We start from the raw sequence: 22,114 nt of genomic DNA on the forward strand, positions 1-22,114 counted from the left end.
GCAGACAAATGCTAATTGCTACAGGAATGCTATCGCGATAAGTTCACAATCGTATAATCGATTGTTGGTTGTGTCGCGTTTGGAAGTATTTGTGCGCTTTCTGTGTGCCGTCACACTGCTAAAAGATTTATTCTTAGGTGTATTTCTGACGGCGGTCAAAGCGGATCGTTTGCCACTTGCGGTGCCAATTTGTTTACACTAAAACTAAATGAATCGAAAATATAAATAAAAGCGTATTGAAAACGTGCGGCTAGGCAGTGGCAATGCAAATGTAACGTGTGTTAAGCACACTAAGATCCAAAGTAAAGTTTTATGTGTGTGTGTGTTTGTGCCCTGATTCTGCCTCTCGATTTGCCCCAAAAATCATAGCTACAAATAAGCAATAACGCAACGGGATCAACAGCAGCACCGACAGTGGCAGAACGTCGACGTTTGTATTGTCGACAGGAAAAAGTCAACACCTTATAAGGCAAGTTTATTTTATTATAATGTAATGGTACGAGGCCGGGGGAAGGTTGTGCATGGGCATACAAATTTTATTTTAGTTTGGATTTTTCTAACGAACTAACATGCGAATGGACATGTGTGTGTGCCGACTTTGTTGCTTTGCATAATAATTAATTCAGGTCGTTTAATTAAATGCAATTCACATAAAAACATTGTTCATATAACCCCGTCTCGCTCACTCACACACACACACACTCCCTTGAGCCTGCCTGCCTGTCTCTTGACATTTTGCCTTTCCCCCTATTTTCGGAGGCGCAAGTTTTCATCCGTCTTGTGGTTAACTTCTTTTTATGCCTTTTGCTAATTTTTAAATTGGGTCAATGCATGCTTCGGACGATTTACTTGTTTTTCTTTTCAGCGCTCTTCATATGTATTTTATGTGTTTTGTCGGTTTGTTTTTGTTGCCGAACCAGTTTCTTAACCTTGTTTCCTCTCTCCAAGTGCAATTGCCGCTTGACTCTTGCTTTTTGACAATTTGAATGTTCTACTTTTTCGCGACAAAATTCGGCATATGGTTGTGTGTGTGTGTGTGTGTGTGTGTGTGCGTGTGTGTGTGTGTGTGTGTGTGTGTGTGTGTGTGTGGTTGCCAGTGACAACTTAATAGGCGAACACTCATAACGGTACTAATGAGATTTGCTGAATTATGTTTAACCGACATGCAAAGGCCAATATAAAAAAAGAAATGAAAAATGTATTAATATTCTTTATGACTTCGATATAAAGAAATGCGTGTTCAGTTTTATCAGCGCCTAGCAACGAGCACTCCTTTTTTGTTGCGACTTCCGCAGCCACAAAGGAAAATGATGACTCTCACATCTATACATACATACATGTGTATGGGTGTTTGCGGGTTTTGGGTGCAGATAGCTTTTTATGGAATTTATAAAATTCCAATTAGAGTGTCACGGGCAAAGCAGAATCAAAAACTAAACAACAAACAGCTGTTCAGCGCAATGCCAGTGCTGGCAAACGTTAAAAATTGCCGCGCTGCTGATCTACGGCTAGAAACATGTGAAACAACAAGCTAAATTATTAAAATCTAAATGTAAGTATTACAAATATTCATGTATAAAAGGTTTTTTATTTCGTTTCATATTGCAGATGTCCAACTTGAACTTCTATGAACTGCTCAATGCGAGCCCAACAGCAACATTTGAAGAGCTTAAGCGCAATTATAAGCAATTAATACTACAATGTCATCCCGATAAATTACAACAACAAGAGCGAGCAGTAACTGTAAACGCGAATGAGAGCGACCCAAATCGGGAGAGCGACAGCAATTTCAATGCGATAAACGAGGCCTGGAATACGCTCAAAGATCCCACAAAGCGTAAACAATATGATGCCGAATTATTGCTGACAAAATTTGAAACACACAGCAATATCTATGCCAGCATTACGTTAAGCGACATGCACAGCACTCGAATTGAAATGATGGCAGAGGAGGAGGGCAGCGAGCAGAGTGCAACCGACGCAGACAAAGAGACGACAACTTTGAGCTGGGCCTATGCGTACAATTGTCGCTGCGGCGGACAATACTTGTTGGACGATGAGTCACAAAGAGAGCAGCTGAGGGCATGTGAAATGATTGTCGAGTGCAGTGAATGTTCTCTAGTGATAATTGTGAAACCAGACGCAAATGTAACATAAATGGAATGTTTTTCAAATAAATTGTAAAACCGTTCTTTTATCATGAATAACCATACTGATTTGAGCTATCGAATTAAGCGCTGATTTTGTCATCGTTAATCGGTTTCTTGAACCTTGCGCCGCGCGACTTGTTTGATATGCATGCAAAACTGGTTGTATCGTGCATACTTAATGCCCTTCCTTTCTTTTCGCCTCTCTCGTTGTTTGACCAACACCAAATGATGTAATATTGTATCGTGCACACATACATATGTACATAATTTGGATTGCAGTCGCTGTCAACCATTTTTCATTTCCGTTGTGCAAAATAAATGTCTTCATTTTGGTGGTGGCTGGTTAATGCTGTTTCTGTCTTTGACGCGTGTGAATTGTCTTCGGGCGTTATGTGGGTCACATTCAAATTGCCAAATGCGGCCATAAAATAGAAATAGGAAAAAGAAGAAAGGCACTGCTGCTTCCCCCGATTATGCAAAAAGTGGTGGATTATGCAGGTCAATGTTTGTAAGCGCCATCCACTATGAAGCCTAAACTGTAGCTGTTTTTGAGATACATTTAATTTAACAGCACTATGCATAGAGTAGTTTATTATTTTTCTACGAGACGCAGTTTCTTGACTTTTACAGAGTTGCCAACTGTCGACCTAAAAAAATTAGATGAAACCAATTTTCGAATTACCTTAACACATCTTAACTAGCTCTCAGATTTGCCAAAAAAAAAAAAAAAATACTAAATCAATTATAAATGAGAACCTCTAAAAAAGTCCAAGTTATCTATAAGATAGCTGAGAATAACAGAGTTTCCAGTTAACCTTTACCTTAACAAAATCTTCAAAAAGTTGTTATGCAGTTAATCGTCTTAAAAGAACATGTATTTTTTGTATATGTATGTAAAGGTAATTACTGTTAAGCATTATTCTTTCTTTTTTTTTTTTTTTGGTGGGGAGAGCGAAATTCAATAACCTCGCCTCTATGTTGCCGGCTGGTGGCCGATCTGATGATGTCAGCGAGTGTAAAATTAACATACAAAAATACGAAATACAAATGTATAAACATTTGCCAGAAAACAACAGCAACAACAGCGAAAACAGACGCTGGCACAAGCTCATTGGAAATCCATTTGTTTATGATATTATTGCAAAGTAATTTGCATGGTGGTCTTTACTGTTGCCCTCTCTCTCGCGCACATTTAGTGCATAAGTGCGTGCGCTTTATTGATAATTAACGGTGTCTGAGCTTTCGTTTTCTATGCGCTGCGGACACAGCTTGATAGCTTGATAAAGGCAGCAGCTCGATTTCCAGCACATTAATTACGCCGGCTGACGTGGAAAACCAAAGCATGAACTAACACACACATATGCATGTGTTTGAGTATGCGTTTGACTGGCGCATACTTTATCTCTTTAGCATCTCTCACTTTGGTAACCTTTTGACACACAAAAATTGAAACGCTTTAGCGCATTCAGTTCCTGTAGTTACGTGCTGTTATTGTTGTTGTTGTTGTTGTTGTGACACGCGCTACGATTTGAAAGATAGCGCTTGCTGCATGTATGTACATACATACATACATATGTACATGTACACAATGGCCCACACACTATTACGAGGAACTTAACTCCAGCTCCAGCTCGCAAACCGTCTCCGTCTACCACTTTCATTTCGTTTTCACTGCGCATTAAAGACGCTCGAGCAGCTTTAATTGCTCAAGAAAATGGCAGAAGCAGACAAAATATAAAACACCGGCTGAAAATAACAGAAAAAAAAAACAACAACAATAACAGTGGAGAGTGCATGATACACGTTATGTGCGTGTGTGTGCGTGCAGCTTGCGTAGAAAGCACAAGAAGTTTGTGGCGTGGAAAACTGTCGGTTTAGCCAGGCGACAGCAGTTTGACAGACAGTCTGTCATTCAATCAAAAACAAGCACAGTATGCTGGTCTGCTTGAATGCAAGAATGTTAAAGAAGGACGAACTAGTATTGTAAAGCTGCCAAAAGTACTTTTAAAAACTTTGCAAGCAAAATACCCAATGAAATATTTATTTTATTTCGCATAAATTATTTAACTGAAACTTAGCCCTTGGATTGAATCACGCTGCGCTTTGTCGGCGCAGCTGAAGAATCATAATATTTATTGATTCAGCTGAATCGAAAGAGCTAAAGAAACAAACCGCAATATGATATTCACGATGTCAATGATAAAAGCAAATGCAGCTCGCCCAGTGCCCAAGTAGGTCTTTTCAGTCTTTTCTTTTATTGTATTCTGCTTACAATGTTTCTTCTTCTGTTTCTGTCTACGCTTTATGTCTTTCCTTCGATTTTAATTACACAAAAGTGCCAATTAATTGTTGCTTTTATTTCCAACTCTGCCTGGTTACCCCCGAGGCTATACAAACAGTAAAAAAGTGTGCTGAGTCTCGCATATCGTATTGTGGTTCTGGCATTTGCCCAGGTTCGTCTCGGGGGAATCTGTCGAATAGCATTTTGGAGGTGTTGTGTGCGGGATTGAGGTATTGTGTATTGTGCGTGGCCATGTGAAAATATGCCAACAACTAGAGCAGATCGAGAACAACATTTAAATACAGTGAACGCTCTATTAACGGACAGCTTGGACCTTGGATCTAGGACATTTCCTTTGCTTTGGGCACAATCTGTTTGCAATAAATCCCCCTTCTTCTCGCACTGAACGTCTTTAAGATACATATGATCTATGAACCAATCTAATGTTCTTTTTGCAGGCAAGCGCGTGTTTCACGCAAGAGAACGGACGTCAATCTGGCTGGAAGCGGCAGTGTTCAACCCATCAGCAGCGCCGGGAACAGCAGCAGCACCACCACCATTTGCAATAATCATAAATATAAGACTGAACGGCCGTCCGGGCAGCTGGCACAGAAGATGGCATCCACCGGGGAGATCTGGCTGCAGTGGTTCTCATGCTGTTTCCAGCAGCAGCGTTCACCCTCCCGCCGACCGCATCAACGCCTGCGCATCGATCGCTCGATGATCGGTAGTCCGACAAATTTCGTACACACCGGTCACATTGGATCCGCCGATGTGGAGCTGTCCGCGAACCGCCTCAATGCGATCTCAACCCAAATGCAGAGCAAGGGCGGCTACGAGACAAACTCGATTCACTCTCTGCACGTAAGTTGACGAGGAGAAGGAGGAACTCGAGCACGAGCAGGAGGAGGGGGGGTATTTTGATCGGTTGACTCATTGGCTGGGTTTTTATTTTCTGTTATTGCTCGGCGCAGGCATATTTAATGTGCGATTCACGACAATCGCAATCCGAAACGTTAACATTTAGCACCTGCCTAAGGTGACAACCACCGACTGGCGGTTGCGGTGGTTTTTATCAGCTCAAGGTGCAGCTAATCACAGCGTGGCATTCAATTTGATTCAAGCAAAACACCTTTAAACAATTTCTATTGATTTCTATCAATTGCAGACTTTATGAGAAAGGAAAACTTAGAAAAGTTCTTGGCTTCTTGTGGCCGATAAGCAGCGGGTCAAGTTGTTAAACTTGATACAACTTTTTTAAACAGACTGACAAGCCAGGGGTTCAATGCACTTGGAGAGACAAAAAATAACGTCAGGTGTGTGTTTTGTGTGTGTGTTCAAGATCCACACCCAGGTTTAGTACAAAATGTGCAATTAATTTTGTGGCATTCGTCGCTTACTTTCATGCTATGCAGCCATTTGCCTGGGCCCCGGCCCTGATAAGATCTGCCTCTGCACCAGGTCGCGGCTCTCTCGGTTATAAGTGCTAAACAATATCAAGTGCCCAGCCCCAGTCGGGGCTTCGTAGTTTGAGCTCTGGCCACGCTCCAGTACGTCGCTTAAACAGCTGACAACAGCAGTGATTAAACCTTCCATTTACAGTGGAAGCTCCCTTGAGCGAACACGCAGCTAATGCGAGCTTTAACTTAAAAGATATGCTGCAACTGGAAGAACACTTAACACGCGGCGCGCGGTCGCCGTCTCAAATCCAGCAATGTTCAATTTAATTTACATTTAATGGGAACCAAAAATTGGTGTTCGTTTATAGAGTTTTCACTGTGCTAGTACGTGCATATATTATTTATTATTATAATATTGTTTTTTTTGCTTTGCAGGCCTGCTGATGAAGAATCCCCACACCCAATGGCCACTAAATGCATTTTGTGCAATTTTCTTCGTAGCAATAACAACAAAAAATGGAAAAGAAAAAATTATAAAACAACATTTTTTTTGTGATACTTCTTTGTTAAACGCGAGCGTGTTATCAAACGGCGAGGGTGATAAACGGAGGAGCAACCGGCTGGGTGGGTGCTGACAACGCCAGAGGTAAAAGAAAGGGATTCCACACAACAACAACAACAAGAATATCAATCATGTGGAATATGAGAACGGACAATGGACTCCATGGAGAGCGAGCGTATTAGCTATTAGTCGGTACTACCCGTATATAAACCAATAACTGTCTAGACCCAACTCTGTAAACGCCCGATTGCAATTGTTTGTGCCTTTTGCGAGTATTATATAGATGAAAAATCGCAAAAGTTCGCAGATCTAAAGTCGAGAGTATTTAGTAGAAAAAAAATAACAGTTCATAGTCCGAGGATTTTTAATTTTTTTCTTTATATTTTTATTTTGGTAATATATAATGTACTTAATGCCAAAACAGTTAAGATCATTGTGCAAGTTTTTCCTATAGGGCGTGCAACTGATGATAACATTTCCATTATAGAATCCAGAGAACAGAACTGCCTTATTTCGAATTGCGTAATGCCAAACAGATCCAGATAATATATATGCACACACACAAATATATATATATATATATATATATATATATATATATCAACTGTTGTGCTAGTTATAACTGAACAAAGCAATTTTACAAAGCTGATTTAGCATTTATATAATGTTACAAACTTTACAAAAAAAAACTTAATGACAACAAATTGTCGCACAATCAACTTTTGAAATGAAAAACAAACCGTAAAATGTATAATTTATGATATTTATAAATTTCGAATATTTGTTTACAAAGCAAAAAAGAAAAATATTGTAATTAATTTTTGTAGATTTTTGCAACCATATATATAAAACCAGAAATATAGTCTTTAACCTTTGGCAGTAGAACGTGGACCTTCCCTTTAAAAAAAGAAAAGAAAAAAGCTTAATTAAATTCAATGTAGTTGTAGATATAAATTGTATAACTAAGAAAAAACGATTGTAACAAATATAAAATTGGGTTGAAAGCGTCATAAGTTGAACGCGCCTTAGACTAATTGTATAAAAACAAAAGATATTTAAGCAATAATTTATGGAAAAATATATATTTAGAATAACAAACATTCGTCTGTTAATAATCACTTGGATCAAATGTCTGTCATAGGAACTCTACGAAAATGAGAATTTCTTTTGGCTTAAATATCTTAAGCAAATTCTACTGTGTCACAAATCTAACATATCGCTCGACATGGTTTAATGTAGGAGGAAGAACCTTTAGACCAAGGCCTAAACTATAATCCCCACTAGAACCCCTAAATATGAGCGATTGTACAAGGAACAATTAGATTAAAAGCTGTGTTCTTCCATGAAATACTTTTCTGCTTTTCGAAGGACTTTTAACAAAACTCATTCATTTTAACAAAAACAATTCATTTCGATCTCTATATATAAAACTGTTTGTCTTGACTGACTGACTGATTGGTGATCAAGGCACAGCCCAAACCGTAAGAGCTAGGAAGCTGAAATTTTCACTGTAGTTACCTCATGTGATGAAGGTGCACTTTAAGACGTTTGTATGAAACTTTTTTGTTTACCATCCGGTCGGCCTCAAAATCAATTTCAAAGTTCTTTGTTTAAATTAATTTGAGGGGTATTTCACAATTCTCCAAAAATGTATTCCTCCTTGGTGGAAATGGAGGTCAAAAATTTGGTGGATAACGTCCTCAAACTCATTTTCAAGGATCTATATGAAAAATCATTTGAGACGTGTTTCACATTTTTCGCAAAATCAAAGCATCCTCGGTAAAAAGTGCAATTCAAAGATTTTTTTTGTGACGATTTAATTTTTTTCCGATTTGCTTCAAAATTATTTAAAAAGCTCTACATAAAAACTTAGTGAATATGTGTTTCAACGATTTGAGAAATTCCACCCGCAACAGTGGTAAATTGGCGGAAAAGGCAAACGTGAAACGTAAACGTTTCAAAATCATTTTCAAAGCTTTTTGAAAAAGTTGTTCCATACCCGCTAGTTTCTATATATAAGAACAATCAAAAGAATATAGCTGACAGGAACCAAAGGTTCCAAAGCACATCCCACACATTTTCTATATGTTTAAAGGGTATTTAATATTCGACAACCATTTGCTGCTAGTTGTTTTTAAGATTATTCCATTTATTTGCTTTACCGAACTTAGTTTAACCATGGTTAAAAACAACTTAAGCTAAGTCATATTGTGTCCCTAATACACTATTCTTATTGGCTTCTGGTTTGTGTATCGGCTAATCATCGTTATCGCTGCCGCTGCCACTACCGCTGCCGGAACCGCTGCCGCTAGCAGTGCCAGTTTTGCTGCCGCCGGATTTGCGGCTTTCATTGTCACTGCCGCTGGCGCTGCCACTGGCGCTGCCGGCGTCGGCAGCGCGGTCGCCGCCGCTTTTGCCGCTGCCGACGTCAGATTCGCTGTCGGAATCGCGCAGCGCTTTGCTGGCCTTTGCCTTGTTGACCTTTTTGCTGCGTCGCGCTTCAAAATCGGAGCCCTCGTCCTCATCCGAGGAGTAAATGGTGGAGGCCTTCGGCTCTGCCTGGGTGCCGCCGGCGCCCTTCTTGTACCGATTCTTGATGGCGCTCAGACTGATCGCATTCTCGTCGTCGCTGCCATCGTCATGCTGATAGGAGGAGTTGCCGCCGCCGCCGATCAGCGGCTCGCCGGCGCCGGCCTTTTTCTTCTTGGGCTGGGCCTTGTGCTGGGTGCGCATGGCCAAACGCAGCTTGGCCTCCTCCTCTTTCAGCTGCGAGTAACGATCCGTGGTGGGATCCTTGCCCACCTGTGTGAGTATCTTAATACCGCTTGTCTTGGTCGAGCGATCCGCCAGCGACATGGTAATCTTTTTGTGTGTGAATGATTCCGTCGAATGCGGCCGGAAGGTTAGCTTGGTGCGGAACACCGACTGACCCTGCAGACCAGTGCCTTGGCGTATGAACAGGTGATTGTGATCTCCCACAAGGGGCTGGCGATACGCATCGAAGATCTCGTTGCCCAGATGCAGGCTCATGCTGCCGTCGGACCAGCGCACGAAGCGCGCATTGGACTCACGGACCATCTCGCCTTTGTTGTTCATGTACTCGCGCCAGCGGATGGTGTTGCTCACCTTGAGCTTGATGCGCTGGCGACCCTCCTCGTCCATGGTTTCCTCCTCGTCGATTTCGTCCTCGTACGTCTCCGGATCGAAAGGATGCGTGACAACCGAAAGAAAATTGGGCAGCTTGATGAAGTGCTGCTCCTTGCCCAGATCGGCTGATATGCGCGGTATTTCCACATCGATGCGCGTCTCCGGCAGCGGTTCCGGCTCATCCTCCTTGGGCACGGTCAACTGCGGCTCGGCGTCGCGTGATCGCGAACGGGAACGACTGCGCGAGCGGCTCATGGAGCGACTGCGTGAGCGGGACTTGCTTAGGCTGCGGCTACGCGAGCGCGCCAAGCTGCCCGCCGGAGACTTATGCGCCGTCTCTTCGTCATCGCTGATGTCATCCGCATCCCCAAAGATGTCCGATGCGGCAGGCGCTTTCTTGGGCTGCAAATAATTGGAGTATAGTTAAATTAGCTGCTGATGGAACACATGGAGCACAGTATGCCCTACCGGCACATCCTCCTCGCTATCGGAGTCAATCAAGCGCGCCTTCTTTGCTTTGGAGGGTGCTGCTGTGTCGCTATCAGGCTTCTCGTTATCCGAATTGCTTTGGCGGCGGGGCTTCTTCTTGGGTACGCCAATGTCACTGCCCGAGCCGGAGGCGGAGCCGCTCCGACTGCGGGATGTGCGAACTGAGCGCGGTGTGCCCGACTTGGAACGTGAGCGTGGTGTGCCCGACTTGGAGCGGGAGCGGCTGCGGGAACGGGTCTGTGATCGGGTCTTGGATCTGGAAGTGCGACTGCCGCTGCGGCTACGACTGCGACTCTTGCTCTTTGAATTGGCGCGTTGGTCGTCAATTTGTAGATTCGGTGAGTTGGAGCGGGACTCCGCGTTGCCGCTGTGCTTGCTATGGGTGCTATGGGGAGTGCCGCTTCGGGAACGTTGAATATGCGCTGAGCTACTGCGCTGGCTATGAGCCGAACCGGAGCGCCGACTGCGCGCCGAACCGGAGCGCGACCGTCGACTTGCCGCTGAGCCGCTGCGTGCGCTATGCGGCGAACCGGAACCAGACCGCGATTGCGAGGATCTGGAGCCAGAACGGGAACGATCGCTGCCGCTGCCCGATTTACGACTGCGGGGCGAGCTGAACAGGTAATATATAAAAAATAATACCACTGTGACAGGCTGAGTTGAATTTTTAAAAACCTACCCCGGTGCGCTGCCGCCTTGCGGTGTGACGCTGCGACTGCGGCTTCCACTGCGACTGGAACCGGACCCAGTACCTGAGAAAAAGGCATTCAAGTACAGCTGACACAGCCAAATATTTTTTAATGCACTTACCGCTCTCGTCATCTGAATTCGGATCGGCCATATTTTAATTTGGTAATATTATTCAACAATCAAATGCCAATGCCAAAAATGCAAATTACAAGATTGGCGGCTCAGACACGTGCAGACTAGCTATACGTATAATTAACTTATATATAAACTTTAAACAATTGAAACGATCAAGCAAGTAGTAACGCTAAAGTTCATTAACATACAACTAAATAACAACTATATAATTAATTTTTTTAATTGCCGTATTTGTTAATCTTGCTTCGTGCCTTGCACTCCTATAACTTTAAATGCGACCCTGCTGTTGCTGTTGTAAACGCTACTATCGATAACAACGCTTCATCGATAACCATCATCCGTCTCCGTCTTTTGTGTATTTGTATTCGTATGTGACGAGCCACAAAAGTTTTTTGCGGAACGTATTTTGTGTACATTTTAAGCGTTTTTCGAACGCTCAAAAATTGTTTATAGCATTGCAATTGTAAATAATAGGCATTTGTCTATTTTGAATTTAAGTGCGTTTAATTGTGCGCGGCGTAAAAGGTGCGCAAATCGCGAAGCGAATTTACCCCAAATTCGCGTTCGGGTGAAATTTCAATGAACTGAGAAAACAAAGACAGAGACATACACACTCACACAAACATACTGTGGAAGCAGTGAAGGAAGAAGAAGCAGTGGCAACAGCGCAATATCAAGCAATTATTTACTTACAAATAAAACCAACATATTATACATAAACCAAGGCAAAACAAACCAAAAAAAGGCCAAACTCTGCAAAACAACAGCAAAACGTGTTAATACCCTATGAATATTTTGCATTGGACGCCTCTGCATCAGCCCAAAATTGTGTAGTGCGCCGCTTTGCGCTGCAAGGCAAGGAGGAAAGCACATTTAAAAAAAAAAAGAAAAAACCTTCGGTACTCCTGCTCTCGGGCAGGCACGACGAAGTACACCAACACACAGTTACCAATACAGCGAGTGTGTACGTGCGTGCATGCATATATATATGTATATATATATGCAATATATTTAGGGACGATACGGCGCGGAAAAATACCAACTAACCTCTCTCCGCACGTTGCGGCTACACTTTGCGCATCATCTTCGTCGTGTGGGTGCCTGTGTGCGTGCGAGCGTTATCCTGCGTGTGTGTGTGCCAGTGCCATTTATAACTGTAACTGTAAACCGAGTCGAGTGATCAAAACTAAACATATTCAAGTTCACAACTACTAGCGTCAGTTGGTGCAGCAGCTGACAAAACGCAAGAGCACACGGCAGCGGCAGTGGCAGCGTCAGCAACAACAACGTCCCCGTCGCTTTGGAATGTTAAATGCGGTGAGAACAAAACATTCAGTGTATGTTGTTGTTGGTAACAGCAGTAGTCGGCAAACCGAAGCATTAACAGTGGCAGAAGAGGAAGAAGCAGCAGCATTATCATCCAACGTTCATTTAGGTAAGTATTGTAAACAACCGCCAGCCCTTCAGCACTCACAGTTCAATCTAGTTTCTATTGGCTTAAGCTCGCTTTTCCGTTTCCAAGGCAAGCTCAAAACGCTAATTGGCCAATGTTGAATTCGCTGCAATTTGTTGTAAGCGAATTCAGTGTTGCAAAACATCCATTGGTCAGCTGATGGAGTTACATACATAGCGAACAAACCCGTACGATCAGCATCGGCGAACCGACGCTGTAAAGCAATCGGGCTATCAGTCTAGCAAAGTTGAAGCAAACAAATAGAGGAGAGCGTGTAAGAAAGGTGCTCGCAACACAGAAGGTACAATGCAGTAAACAATAATCAGTGTAGAGGTGCAAGTGCAGCCAGAGCCGCCGATAGAGCTAACAGCAGATCAGCAAAACTCACACACGCAGCATCGTTTATTGTGCGCACCGCATACACGCTCAAACACACACACACAATTACAAATTGATCGCCTATGTCAAGTGCAGTGCATCCTTTTTCATTTGCTTTTCTTCGTGCAGTCTTTTGGTTGCCATTACTTGTCTGGCTGGTTTTTAGACGGATGTGTGCGTGCGTGTGTGCTTATGCACACACTGACGTATGCTATGTCCATTGATTTTTGTTGCTTTTTTGACAGCTGATGCCCGCGCGGCCATTTAATCGGAATTAGTATTGCAAAGTGAACGCCACTTTGTTTACCTGCTTTGTATTCAAATTCGCTGTGCTTTATTTTTTAGCTGTTACAGCTTGATTACGGCTGATTGTAGCTGTTGTCTGTAACTGTTACGTAAATTTTCCAGCGACCTTGGCTTTATCGAAGCCGCAAATTAATAAAAATCCGCCCCCAACAACAAAAATGCAGAGAATCAGACAAAGTCAGACAGCAAAAAACGTGTAGTCCCCATTTGTGTCTTGTTTATATTTATTTATAAGCATATGTTTGTGTTATTTTCAACGCGCCGCAATTATTATCTGCACTCGGTTTTCGGTTTTGTTATCAAATGCGCGCGATTTGGTTTCTGTTTCGCTCTCCTTGAATCTAACGTGAGTCAGCGTCACGTAGCTCTTGTTCACAAATCAAATTTGACCCTCTCTCGCTCAGCTGCATCAACGTTTCTGATAAACAACAGCCGGCCTCGCATGATTTGTTGTTGTTGGCCAATTGGTATATACTATAAGTATGTATACCGTGTCTGGTGCGCGCCAAAACACACAGCACACGTCACGACTGCATCACAAACTTTTTGACTTATTATCGATTTTTTGCTGTTGATCTGGCTTTGAAATCGATAACTGTAATCGATAACAGCGCTTGAGCTGCCAATCAAATGCAATTAGCAGCAGGCACCATAAAAATGGGAATAAATGTTTTTTTTAGTTGATCCTCGTCAAATACAATTTTTGCTTTATTTTTGTGTTTATTTCTGCTTTGCAGATTATGGCGAATTTAAATTTTCAACAACCTCCCAGAAGCATAGCAAACGCGGCTTTAACGGGCCGCACAACTGGCGGCTTTGGTGGTAGCTCCATGTCTGGCCATGTAACACCCACGTCCGGCATGTTCCAAACCGGTAAGTCGCGTCAAAAACATATGTACTATATTTTCTTAATATGTTTTTTTTTCTTTCTGTGTGCAGACTTCGCAACCTCCTATCCTGGCGCTGCGAATTACGGTCAACAAACGCAACAGCCGCCTCAGCTGTCGCCGAATCGAAATGCGCAGTTATCCGTCGGTGGTCCCGCCTTATCGAGTGGCAATCGCAATGCGAATCTATTTGGCCAGCGGCCGTTTGTGGAGCGTCGTGCCATGCAGGGTCTGGGCAGCGGGCCCATGGTGAGTGCATCTATATATTGCATTTTACACAAATGTGAATTAAATACTTAATCGTTTCCGTTGCAGTCGAACATGGGCAACTTTATGCAATCCGGCCGCGGCGGCTATGGGACTGGCGGTGGCGGCGGCCCTTTAAATAACTTTCATGTATTCGGTGGTGGCAGCGGGGCGGACTCATCAACGCCGGCGCTGCTCGATCCCACAGAGTTTCCATCGCTGACGAATGCGCGCGGCCAGAACGATCAGACACTGCCCCAATCGAATACCCTCCAGCCGCCGGGCAGCAAACCCTACGGTAATTTCTTTACCTCTTGTGAGTTCAAAACAAAAATCCACATTATTTTAATTTACATTTCGGTTACAATCTACGTTTATAACTACAATTGGTTGCGGTTAACTCTCTATTTATAACTCTCTATTTATATATATGTATATATATATATGTATATATATATATGTATATATATATACCTATATTTGTATGTACTTTGATTGCCCACATAATTGTGCTAATGTTTTTTATTTTATATTTATGTTCTATAAATGATGAAAACAGTTCAATTTTGCTAGAAAATAGCTGCTTACTATAGATATATGTATATTGTGTACCATATGTGTCATATGTCTACAAAGATATCTTCGATTTTATTAGGAGGATAACAATTTTATTTTTTACTATTTGCTTTGTGGTTTTGGAATTAACTAGTTTTAGTAGAAGGATTATCCCCTAAGAACGTACTGTATTTGTTTGCTATATCCGTTTGTTATGCGAGTGCACCGCATTCCTTGTACTCTGCCAAATTGACTGATGGGTTTTGGAACTAATTTCAGTTGGCATGGTGAAGCAACCAACGTCAGAGCAATCGGAATTCACGATGTCCAACGAGGACTTTCCTGCGTTACCGGGCACCCAGAACTCGGATGGCACAACGAACGCGTTGGGCGCCAGCAGCGGCGTTGGCAGCGCTGCTGGAGGCGCCGGCGGCGGCGGCGGTATCACAGAGAACAATCTGGATGGCACGGAAAAGGCAATGAATTCAATTGTGGTCAGCGGCGGTGCGGGCAGTTCCGGCGCCGTTGTTGGTGGCAATGGTCACGGCGCCGTTGGCAGCGGTCTGGGCGGCGTTGTTGGTGGCGGCAGCAGCAGCAGCGGGTCAAGCGGTGTGGTAAATGCGACGCATGTAGGTTTAGTAGGCGCTGGCGGCGGCGGGGTTGGCGGCGGCGGTGGCGGTGGTGTCAACAGCGTTACCGGCAACAATGCAATGATGGGCGTTGGCGGCGGTCTCGGCAGTGGCACGGGCAGCGGAGCGGGCGGCGAGCACATGAACGATAATTCCAGCAATGATAAACTTGTGAAGAGCGGCGTACAAACATCGCCAGATGGTAAGGCCCAAATACCAAATAGAAGAGTGCACATACTAACCAAATCAAATCTCAATTTACAGGCAAGGTCACAAACATACCAGCGAGCATGGTGAACAATCAGTTTGGTATGGTGGGTCTGCTGACGTTCATTCGGGCGGCCGAGACGGATCCAAATCTGGTGACATTATCGCTGGGCACGGATCTAACGGGCCTGGGCCTGAATCTGAATTCACAGGAGAGTTTGCATCCAACATTCGCTGGACCGTTCGTGGAACAGCCCTGCAGGTGAGCGCGCCCAAGCCAATTAGATTCGTTTGGCGCCCCTTTTTAAAATGTTGAATACAAACGATATCGATCGATGTCGATACTATATTGCGCTGGGTTGCTTATGGACTTATCGCAATGCAATATCGGTTGCATTCAAATTCAAATCCAATTGAAACATTGTTTGTTTATTAACAGAGCACAAGACGTTGAGTACAGCGTGCCACCCGAATATCTGATCAATTTTGCGATTAGAGATAAGCTCACAGCGCCGGTACTGAAAAAGCTGCAAGAGGATCTGCTCTTTTTCCTGTTCTACACGAATATCGGTGATATAATGCAATTAATGGCAGCTGCTGAATTGTAAGTCCCGTGAAAACCAAATTCTCTTGTTTTTATTTTAAATTAACATTTCTATTTTCTCTATAACACAGGCATAGTCGCGAGTGGCGGTATCATGTGGAGGAGAAGATTTGGATAACTCGAATTCCTGGCATTAATCAATATGAAAAAAATGGTACAAAAGAGCGTGGCACCTTCTATTACTTTGATGCGCAAAGTTGGAAACGTTTGTCCAAGGTTTTCCAAATAGATGCCGAGAAATTAGATAAATGTCCCAATATAAGTGCGTTTATGAATGGACAGTCTGTATAATAATAATAAAACTGAAAAAATTTGAAAAAAGCAAGACAAATCTTTGTACAAGAGTTGTATTCATAATTTATTTTTTTTATTAAACGCATCAGTTTGGTTAATGTTTAATGTGTGCATCCCTGTATTTACTTTATCGATATGCTGACGCACCCTACGCTAGGTGTTATCGACCGGCCACCACGAGCAGCACAGTGCTGCCATACTACTACAGTCTGAACTGGCTTGTGGTTTGCTTATCAAGCGTGGAAAGTAAACATGTTTAAACATGCTTCAGTGCTGTTGCGGTATTTAGCTGTATGATATAAATTTGCTGTAGTGAAAAATTAATAAAAAACTGGGAATATGATTGCAGAGTTGCGTTGATTTGCCATATATCCAAGCAACAGTTGTTAAGTGTCTACTCAAAATTAGCAAGCTAATGTGCTGAGCTGCATACCAAACTTGACGTCGACAACAAAAACAAAAAAAAAATCAGCGCCTGCGCCATTAGCTCAAATTCAAATTTAAATTAATTGTGAACAGACGTCAAAATGAACACGCCCGGCGTCAGCCTTTTCCAGGGCGCCGAAACCCTCAAGGTAAATTCAACGCTGGAGCGCCAGGAGGAAGAAGAAGCGCTGCAGGATCAAAAGAGACGCGAAGCGGAGGTAGTTATTGGCATTTGAGTCGACGCAAGCCTTGTTTACCTGAAGTTATTTTTAATTATTTTGTGCATACATATTTTATAGCTGGGGAATTTATTGGAAAATGCTTTCGATGATTTGGATGACGAGGACGACGAGAGCACAATTGACTCGACAACAAATTATCCTTCCAATTTGTTGCCCACGCATCAACTGCCGCCGCTGCCTACGCAACAGCCCGCCCAGCATCAGCAGGAGGAGTTTGTAAGTGCCAGCGAAATGCATAAGCTAAAGATGATGCTGGATTCCAAGACGCACGAGCTGAGCAACATCAATAAGCTGGCCACGGAGGCGCATAAGAAAATCGATGAGTACCAGAAGCGGCTGACCATAACCCAGGCCGAGCTGGAGCGGGCGCTGCGCGAGAAGCAGCACGCGCACGAGCTGCTCGTGGATAGCAAAGAGAAGTGCTCCAATTTGGACAATAACATTGAGAAGCTTCGCTGCGAGAAGCGTTCGCTGGAGGCGGAGAACACCCAGCTAGTTGGGCAGCTGGAGACAGCTCAAACGCTGCTCGCCGATGTGCAGCGTAAATATGACATGGTCGAGCGGGATCAGCACAGGCGTGAGGATCGCAACACAGATATGCGCATCAAGCAGCTGGAGGAGCATCAACGCGCCCAAACGGAGCTACTGCAGCAGCAGCTGAGTCAGCTGAGCGATCAGCTGGACAAGAAAAAACAGGAGCTCGATCAAATGCATATGCGCTACAATGCGCTGCAGTCCAGCCACGAGTCCATGCTGCTGGACAAGGCGGCCAAAATCAATGAACTCAACGCCGCGCTGGATGTGGCACAGCGGCGCTTCCAACAGTTGGCCGCCAAGCCCAACTACGAGGCGGAGTACACGTGCCAGCAGCAGTGCATAGCCGATCTGCACGCACAGGTGGCCAGCATGGAGCAGACCATAGCGCAGCTAACGGAGCGTGTTAATGGCACCACAGCTGAGCTGGATCTGATGGATACGCTGATACAACAGCATCAGGCCGAAACGGAGACGCCAAATAGATTGCCGTCCCGTCTGATGGGCAGCACGCCCCTAAATCCAGCCGATCGTATGGGACACATCAAGCAGGAGCTCTACCGGGCCCTGGCCAGTTTGAAGAACAAGCGCGAGGAAGTGCGCAAGCTGGAGAAACAACTGGACGAGCGCACCAATGAACTGAGCATGCTGCGGGCGGAGGAGAACAAAACGCTGGTCCAGTTGGCCACGCTGAAGGAAGACAATTCGCGTCTGGAGACGCGCATTCGGGTGCTGCAGGAGCAGCTGAACGAGCGACAGCACAACTCAACGCTGAATTCGTCCAAGCTGCAAGCTGAATTGGATGCGCTGTTGGCCGAGCGGGAAGCACTGCAGCAGAAGACGCTGGCGCAAACGACAGAGCGCCAAAAGCTCGATAAGCAGCTGAAGCAGGCGCAGCTGGATTTGGAGCAACTGCAGTTGGCGCATGAGCAGCTGCGGCGCCAACACGAACAGCTAACGGATGACAATCGACAGCTGCGCACGCGGGCCACCGCGGACAATTTGCGCCTGGAGCTGGAGCGGCACAAGATCTTGCTGAAGGATGCGCAGGGCGAGGTGGAACGACTGAAGACGCTCTACACGGACATTGCCAACGATAAGGAGACGCTGAGTTATCAGCTGCGCAAGCTGAGCGAGACGGATAGCATCAAGGAGCTGCAGGAGCAGCGCCAGCAAATTGCCCAACTGCAGCGCAATGTGCAGCTGGCGGAGCTGAAGGCGCAGGAGCTATCGAAAATACTCGACACGGAGAAGCTGCGACACGAACGCGAGCTGCAGCTGCTGCGCGAGAAATGGGAGCGCGAAATGCACGAGGAGGTGCTTAAAACAGCCAAGGAGAGCTCCAGCAATTGCGGCAAGTGCAGCGATCAGCTGGCCGAGGTAACCAAGGTAGGATGTGAAGTGTTCCAAACGAGCGCTGCTCTAACTAAATGTACTTACAGCTTGAAATCCAAATGCTAAAGCTGCAGAACATGAACTCCATGCAGGCCAAGGAGCTGAGTGAGCTGCGAAATGAGTTGCAGCAGGCGCAGGCTCTGCACGCGGAGCTGGAGGTGAAGCTCCAGCAGGCGGCGGAGCAAGAAAAGCTGCTAGCCGAGCTCAAGGCTAAGGCAGAGCTATATGAGCAGCAGCTGCAGCAGGAGGCAGCCAAGGCGGTCAGCTCCCCCAAGCAGGCAGCCGCGAATGAAGCCGAGGCGGCGTCACCCGCTTCACCGGAGCTGACGCAGGCACGCATCAAGCGCATCGAGCAGCGTGTGCGCGACGAGATGGCCAAGCTCTTTGCCGCCGAGCTGAAGCGGTTTACGCAGCGCGTTCAGCAGACGGAGGAGCGCAGCCTGTGCCTGCAGCGCGAATATCAATTGGTCTGCCGGGATCTGCAGCAGCGACAAACGGAGGTGGAGCTGCTGAAGCAAACGATACTCGCGGAGCGCGAGCAAATGCAGGAGCTGCTGGCCGAGCAGGAGGACAAGCAGAAGCAAATGCTGCACAAGTGCCGCAGCGAGCTGCAGTCGAAGAACCAGCGCATTGCTGACTTGCTGCGCGACCTGGACGAGCAGCATGCGAGCATCGAGTCCGAGCGACGTTCCATGAAAACCGTCATGGCCGAATGGGATAAGCAAAAGCAATCCATTGAACAGGTGGAACAGCACTGGCGCACCCAAGTCCAGACGCTGCGCGACAGCCACGAGGAGGCAATGCGTGCCGCACAGTTGCGGTATCAGAGCGCCAAGCGCACCGCCCACAATTACAAGCTGTACGCGGAGGACAAGGAGGCGCACATGAAACGCGAATACGAGCGCATCAAGCTCGAGTATCAGACCTCCCTCACCCAAATCGAGGCGACCATGCAGCAGCATCTGCAGCAGCGCAAGAGCCGTGACCGCCAGCGCAAGGTCAACGACAAGGAGAACGAGCCCAGCAATCGATAGATATAAGCTATATACTAGTATAAGCTATGCTTAGTCGAATTATTTATAGTTGGCTACAATTGTTTTTTTTATGCACCCGACTTAAGAATAGAGTATATACATTCCAACAGTCCAACTAAGCTAAGCAGGTGCCTTTTTGAGCAGTGTCCAGCATTTGTCCAAGATCTCAAAAAACTTGTCGATTTCCGGGCGACGGATGCCCAGAGCTGCGGCCACAGTTAAATACGGCATCTCCATCAGCTCATGATGCGAACCAAAATCTGATGAAAATTAAATAGAAATCAAATTGCATATATATAATAATATGTTTACTTGTTTCTTTACTTAATTTGTTATTGATTTGTTCTCTGTAAATAATAACAAATTAAATAAATAAATACATAAATTTAAATTGACCGAAAGAAGCCCTATCTTACATATATAATTTATATAATTTATATAAAAATTTATATTATATATATAATTGATATTTACAGATACCCACGCTTAAATTCGTAGCCATCGATGGATTTGGTCTGACCAACGGGCACCACTCGCACACCGGACACGCCGCGCGAGTGTAGCATGGCGCCCAGTTGGGTCACGCTGTGCTCCTCCTCACCAAGACGTCTCAGTGTGCTCACGGTGAGCGCCAGGGATATCTGATTAAATGTGCTCTGTGGCACGATTTCGCCGTGCTCTGCCGCAAATTGTTGCAGCCGCTGTTTGAGATATTGAAAATTTTGCCGGCGTTCTCGTAGCAGAGCCTGGTAGCCGCTGCGTCCCAGTGAGAGGAGCGTCATGAATACGTCCAGTGTCTGGGAGCTGCTGGCGCGACCTGCATAGCTGCTGGCCAGATGCTGCAGCAGCTGCTCATCGCAGCTGGCCACAATGGCGCCGCCCACAGGCACTAGAAGATTCTTGTCCGTGCTCTGGACAACGTAATCAATGCGTCCCACGCGCTGGGCACGCTCCAACTGGCCCGTGATGTCCTCGCACTGAAGTCCATACGCATTGTTGACCAGATGCGGCACAGCCGCGCTTTTGGCCAGCTTTGCCAGTTCAACAACGCTGTCACAGTTGCGCGGTGCAAAGCAGCTGGTTGTGCTGTACAAACAGAGTATATTAGCAGCGCCCAGTTCCCGGATGCGCTGCTCGAACTGGCCGCAATCTGTGACCAAGGTGCACTCGTGCGCCAGCACCTGGACGGGTATAACAATGGGCTGCAGGCCGGCGGCGGTGATGGCCTTAAAGCAGGACTTCTGATCGATGCGTGACCAGAGCACATATTTGGCATTTGGTCGGCGCTTGCGCAGCGCCTGCAGGCACAAGGTCAACGTCATGCCCGTCGCCAGGGGCACCAGAAAGCAGCCGCGACAGCTTTGCAGGCCAAGCATCTTCATCAGATCCAGCAGCAGTGCGTTTGTCAGACTGGCCAGCAGCGTGGAGCCGGCGGCCTTCGGCTGTGCCTCCAGCAGATCTCCAGAGCGCCCGATGCCATGGCCAAAGTTGTAATGGCGCCGCGCCACGAGCTCTGAATTATCCAAGAATAATCGCAAGATTTCTTTATTCAATTTAAATTTTTTACTTACTGCACGCAATGCGCGCCTCCCGCTCGCCGAGGCCCACATTGTGTGCGAAATTGTTGCTGTCCAATGCGGCCAGCTGGTGCACCAGCTCCTCGATCTCCTCATCCCGCCAACCATGCTCTGGCAATTTTCGCTGCAAAACAAACAATTTCTTATCTCTATTTGTTTTACGTTTTTCTTCTGCTACCTTTTCCAGCAGTTCTTTGAGTTGGCGCTGCCTGCCTCGCTGCGCCGCCAATCCCAGCTGCAAATAGTTGTGCGGCACCAGCTTTTGGGGTATATTTATTCCATTGAAATTCATTGTGTAGCGCGCCCAATGTTTACTTAAGCTGGTATGACACCTACAGCCTTGGTATTGGAGGTGTAATCCTACTAGCCTAACCATAACCAGTGCTGCCAATCTTTACTGTTTATAGCTATTTATAGCGGCGATTGGCAGCACTGATTGCAACCGTAGGTGTCGTTTAACTAATCGTTATCATCGATACATTTAGCGCCGTGA

At 45.5% G+C, this 22,114-nt stretch overlaps 6 protein-coding genes across 11 annotated transcripts; 4 read left to right on the forward strand and 2 right to left on the reverse strand.

Annotated features, from left to right (window-relative positions):
* The first annotated feature begins 400 nt into the window (after nucleotides 1-400).
* Nucleotides 401-2,190, forward strand: LOC115763696 (DPH4 homolog). 2 transcript variants are annotated; one of them, XM_030706383.1, is made up of 2 exons: nucleotides 401-469; nucleotides 1,609-2,190. In XM_030706383.1, the coding sequence occupies exon 2, from the start codon at nucleotides 1,609-1,611 to the stop codon at nucleotides 2,155-2,157; it is 549 nt and encodes a 182-aa protein (XP_030562243.1). In that variant the 5' UTR covers nucleotides 401-469; the 3' UTR covers nucleotides 2,158-2,190. The 2 variants fall into 2 exon arrangements, with proteins under 2 accessions (XP_030562243.1, XP_030562244.1); XM_030706384.1 differs by lacking the exon at nucleotides 401-469 and adding an exon at nucleotides 1,323-1,552.
* On the forward strand, nucleotides 401-7,155 carry LOC115763698 (CDC42 small effector protein homolog). Of its 2 annotated transcripts, none has more exons than XM_030706386.1 (3): nucleotides 401-469; nucleotides 4,890-5,295; nucleotides 6,267-7,155. In XM_030706386.1, exons 2-3 carry the CDS (start codon nucleotides 5,047-5,049, stop codon nucleotides 6,273-6,275), a joined length of 258 nt encoding a protein of 85 aa, XP_030562246.1. In that variant the 5' UTR covers nucleotides 401-469; nucleotides 4,890-5,046; the 3' UTR covers nucleotides 6,276-7,155. The 2 variants fall into 2 exon arrangements, with proteins under 2 accessions (XP_030562246.1, XP_030562245.1); XM_030706385.1 differs by lacking the exon at nucleotides 401-469 and adding an exon at nucleotides 4,210-4,381.
* A 1,366-nt stretch (nucleotides 7,156-8,521) lies between these two features.
* Nucleotides 8,522-11,080, reverse strand: LOC115763825 (another transcription unit protein). The gene is made up of 4 exons (XM_030706578.1): nucleotides 10,840-11,080; nucleotides 10,709-10,781; nucleotides 10,009-10,642; nucleotides 8,522-9,942 (listed from the first exon to the last, which is right to left on the reverse strand). The coding sequence occupies exons 1-4, from the start codon at nucleotides 10,868-10,870 to the stop codon at nucleotides 8,650-8,652; spliced, it is 2,031 nt and encodes a 676-aa protein (XP_030562438.1). The 5' UTR covers nucleotides 10,871-11,080; the 3' UTR covers nucleotides 8,522-8,649.
* Nucleotides 11,081-11,236: 156 nt separating this feature from the next.
* On the forward strand, nucleotides 11,237-16,430 carry LOC115763809 (regulator of gene activity). 2 transcript variants are annotated; one of them, XM_030706553.1, is made up of 8 exons: nucleotides 11,237-12,289; nucleotides 13,729-13,864; nucleotides 13,931-14,127; nucleotides 14,194-14,440; nucleotides 14,959-15,510; nucleotides 15,573-15,777; nucleotides 15,955-16,119; nucleotides 16,191-16,430. In XM_030706553.1, the coding sequence occupies exons 2-8, from the start codon at nucleotides 13,732-13,734 to the stop codon at nucleotides 16,408-16,410; spliced, it is 1,719 nt and encodes a 572-aa protein (XP_030562413.1). In that variant the 5' UTR covers nucleotides 11,237-12,289; nucleotides 13,729-13,731; the 3' UTR covers nucleotides 16,411-16,430. The 2 variants fall into 2 exon arrangements, with proteins under 2 accessions (XP_030562413.1, XP_030562414.1); XM_030706554.1 differs by having other exon boundaries at nucleotides 14,194-14,422.
* A 231-nt stretch (nucleotides 16,431-16,661) lies between these two features.
* Nucleotides 16,662-20,054, forward strand: LOC115763640 (golgin subfamily B member 1). The gene is made up of 3 exons (XM_030706273.1): nucleotides 16,662-17,057; nucleotides 17,139-19,004; nucleotides 19,058-20,054. The coding sequence occupies exons 1-3, from the start codon at nucleotides 16,941-16,943 to the stop codon at nucleotides 20,042-20,044; spliced, it is 2,970 nt and encodes a 989-aa protein (XP_030562133.1). The 5' UTR covers nucleotides 16,662-16,940; the 3' UTR covers nucleotides 20,045-20,054.
* Nucleotides 20,055-20,145: 91 nt separating this feature from the next.
* On the reverse strand, nucleotides 20,146-22,082 carry LOC115763641 (O-phosphoseryl-tRNA(Sec) selenium transferase). 3 transcript variants are annotated; one of them, XM_030706274.1, is made up of 4 exons: nucleotides 21,800-22,079; nucleotides 21,616-21,745; nucleotides 20,529-21,557; nucleotides 20,146-20,304 (listed from the first exon to the last, which is right to left on the reverse strand). In XM_030706274.1, exons 1-4 carry the CDS (start codon nucleotides 21,995-21,997, stop codon nucleotides 20,165-20,167), a joined length of 1,497 nt encoding a protein of 498 aa, XP_030562134.1. In that variant the 5' UTR covers nucleotides 21,998-22,079; the 3' UTR covers nucleotides 20,146-20,164. The 3 variants fall into 3 exon arrangements, with proteins under 3 accessions (XP_030562134.1, XP_030562135.1, XP_030562136.1); XM_030706275.1 differs by having other exon boundaries at nucleotides 20,210-20,304; nucleotides 20,519-21,557; nucleotides 21,800-22,082; XM_030706276.1 differs by lacking the exon at nucleotides 20,146-20,304 and having other exon boundaries at nucleotides 21,185-21,557; nucleotides 21,612-21,745; nucleotides 21,800-22,082.
* Nucleotides 22,083-22,114: the final 32 nt, after the last annotated feature.

This window comes from Drosophila novamexicana, unplaced genomic scaffold (genome assembly GCF_003285875.2).
Source record: "Drosophila novamexicana strain 15010-1031.04,08,12 unplaced genomic scaffold, DnovRS2.1 tig00000770-arrow-pilon, whole genome shotgun sequence".
Classification (NCBI taxonomy): domain Eukaryota; kingdom Metazoa; phylum Arthropoda; class Insecta; order Diptera; family Drosophilidae; genus Drosophila; species Drosophila novamexicana.

Bases quoted from the DNA above. Each gene is read 5' to 3' on its own strand.
- LOC115763640 (XM_030706273.1), top strand. From the start codon at position 16,941: ATGAACACGCCCGGCGTCAGCCTTTTCCAGGGCGCCGAAACCCTCAAG. The intron at 17,058-17,138 runs GTAGTTATTGGC...CATATTTTATAG, and splicing joins AAAAGAGACGCGAAGCGGAG to CTGGGGAATTTATTGGAAAA. The intron at 19,005-19,057 runs GTAGGATGTGAA...ATGTACTTACAG, and splicing joins AGCTGGCCGAGGTAACCAAG to CTTGAAATCCAAATGCTAAA.
- LOC115763696 (XM_030706383.1), top strand. From the start codon at position 1,609: ATGTCCAACTTGAACTTCTATGAACTGCTCAATGCGAGCCCAACAGCA.
- LOC115763825 (XM_030706578.1), bottom strand. From the start codon at position 10,870: ATGGCCGATCCGAATTCAGATGACGAGAGCG. The intron at 10,782-10,839 runs GTAAGTGCATTA...CCTTTTTCTCAG, and splicing joins GAATTCAGATGACGAGAGCG to GTACTGGGTCCGGTTCCAGT. The intron at 9,943-10,008 runs GTAGGGCATACT...AATTATTTGCAG, and splicing joins ATAGCGAGGAGGATGTGCCG to CCCAAGAAAGCGCCTGCCGC.
- LOC115763641 (XM_030706274.1), bottom strand. From the start codon at position 21,997: ATGGTTAGGCTAGTAGGATTACACCTCCAATACCAAGGCTGTAGGTGT. The intron at 21,558-21,615 runs GTAAGTAAAAAA...TGGATAATTCAG, and splicing joins GGAGGCGCGCATTGCGTGCA to AGCTCGTGGCGCGGCGCCAT. The intron at 20,305-20,528 runs GTGGGTATCTGT...AATTTTCATCAG, and splicing joins CGATGGCTACGAATTTAAGC to ATTTTGGTTCGCATCATGAG.
- LOC115763809 (XM_030706553.1), top strand. From the start codon at position 13,732: ATGGCGAATTTAAATTTTCAACAACCTCCCAGAAGCATAGCAAACGCG. The intron at 13,865-13,930 runs GTAAGTCGCGTC...TTCTGTGTGCAG, and splicing joins GTCCGGCATGTTCCAAACCG to ACTTCGCAACCTCCTATCCT. The intron at 15,778-15,954 runs GTGAGCGCGCCC...GTTTATTAACAG, and splicing joins TTCGTGGAACAGCCCTGCAG to AGCACAAGACGTTGAGTACA.
- LOC115763698 (XM_030706385.1), top strand. From the start codon at position 4,329: ATGATATTCACGATGTCAATGATAAAAGCAAATGCAGCTCGCCCAGTG. The intron at 4,382-4,889 runs GTAGGTCTTTTC...TTCTTTTTGCAG, and splicing joins GCAGCTCGCCCAGTGCCCAA to GCAAGCGCGTGTTTCACGCA.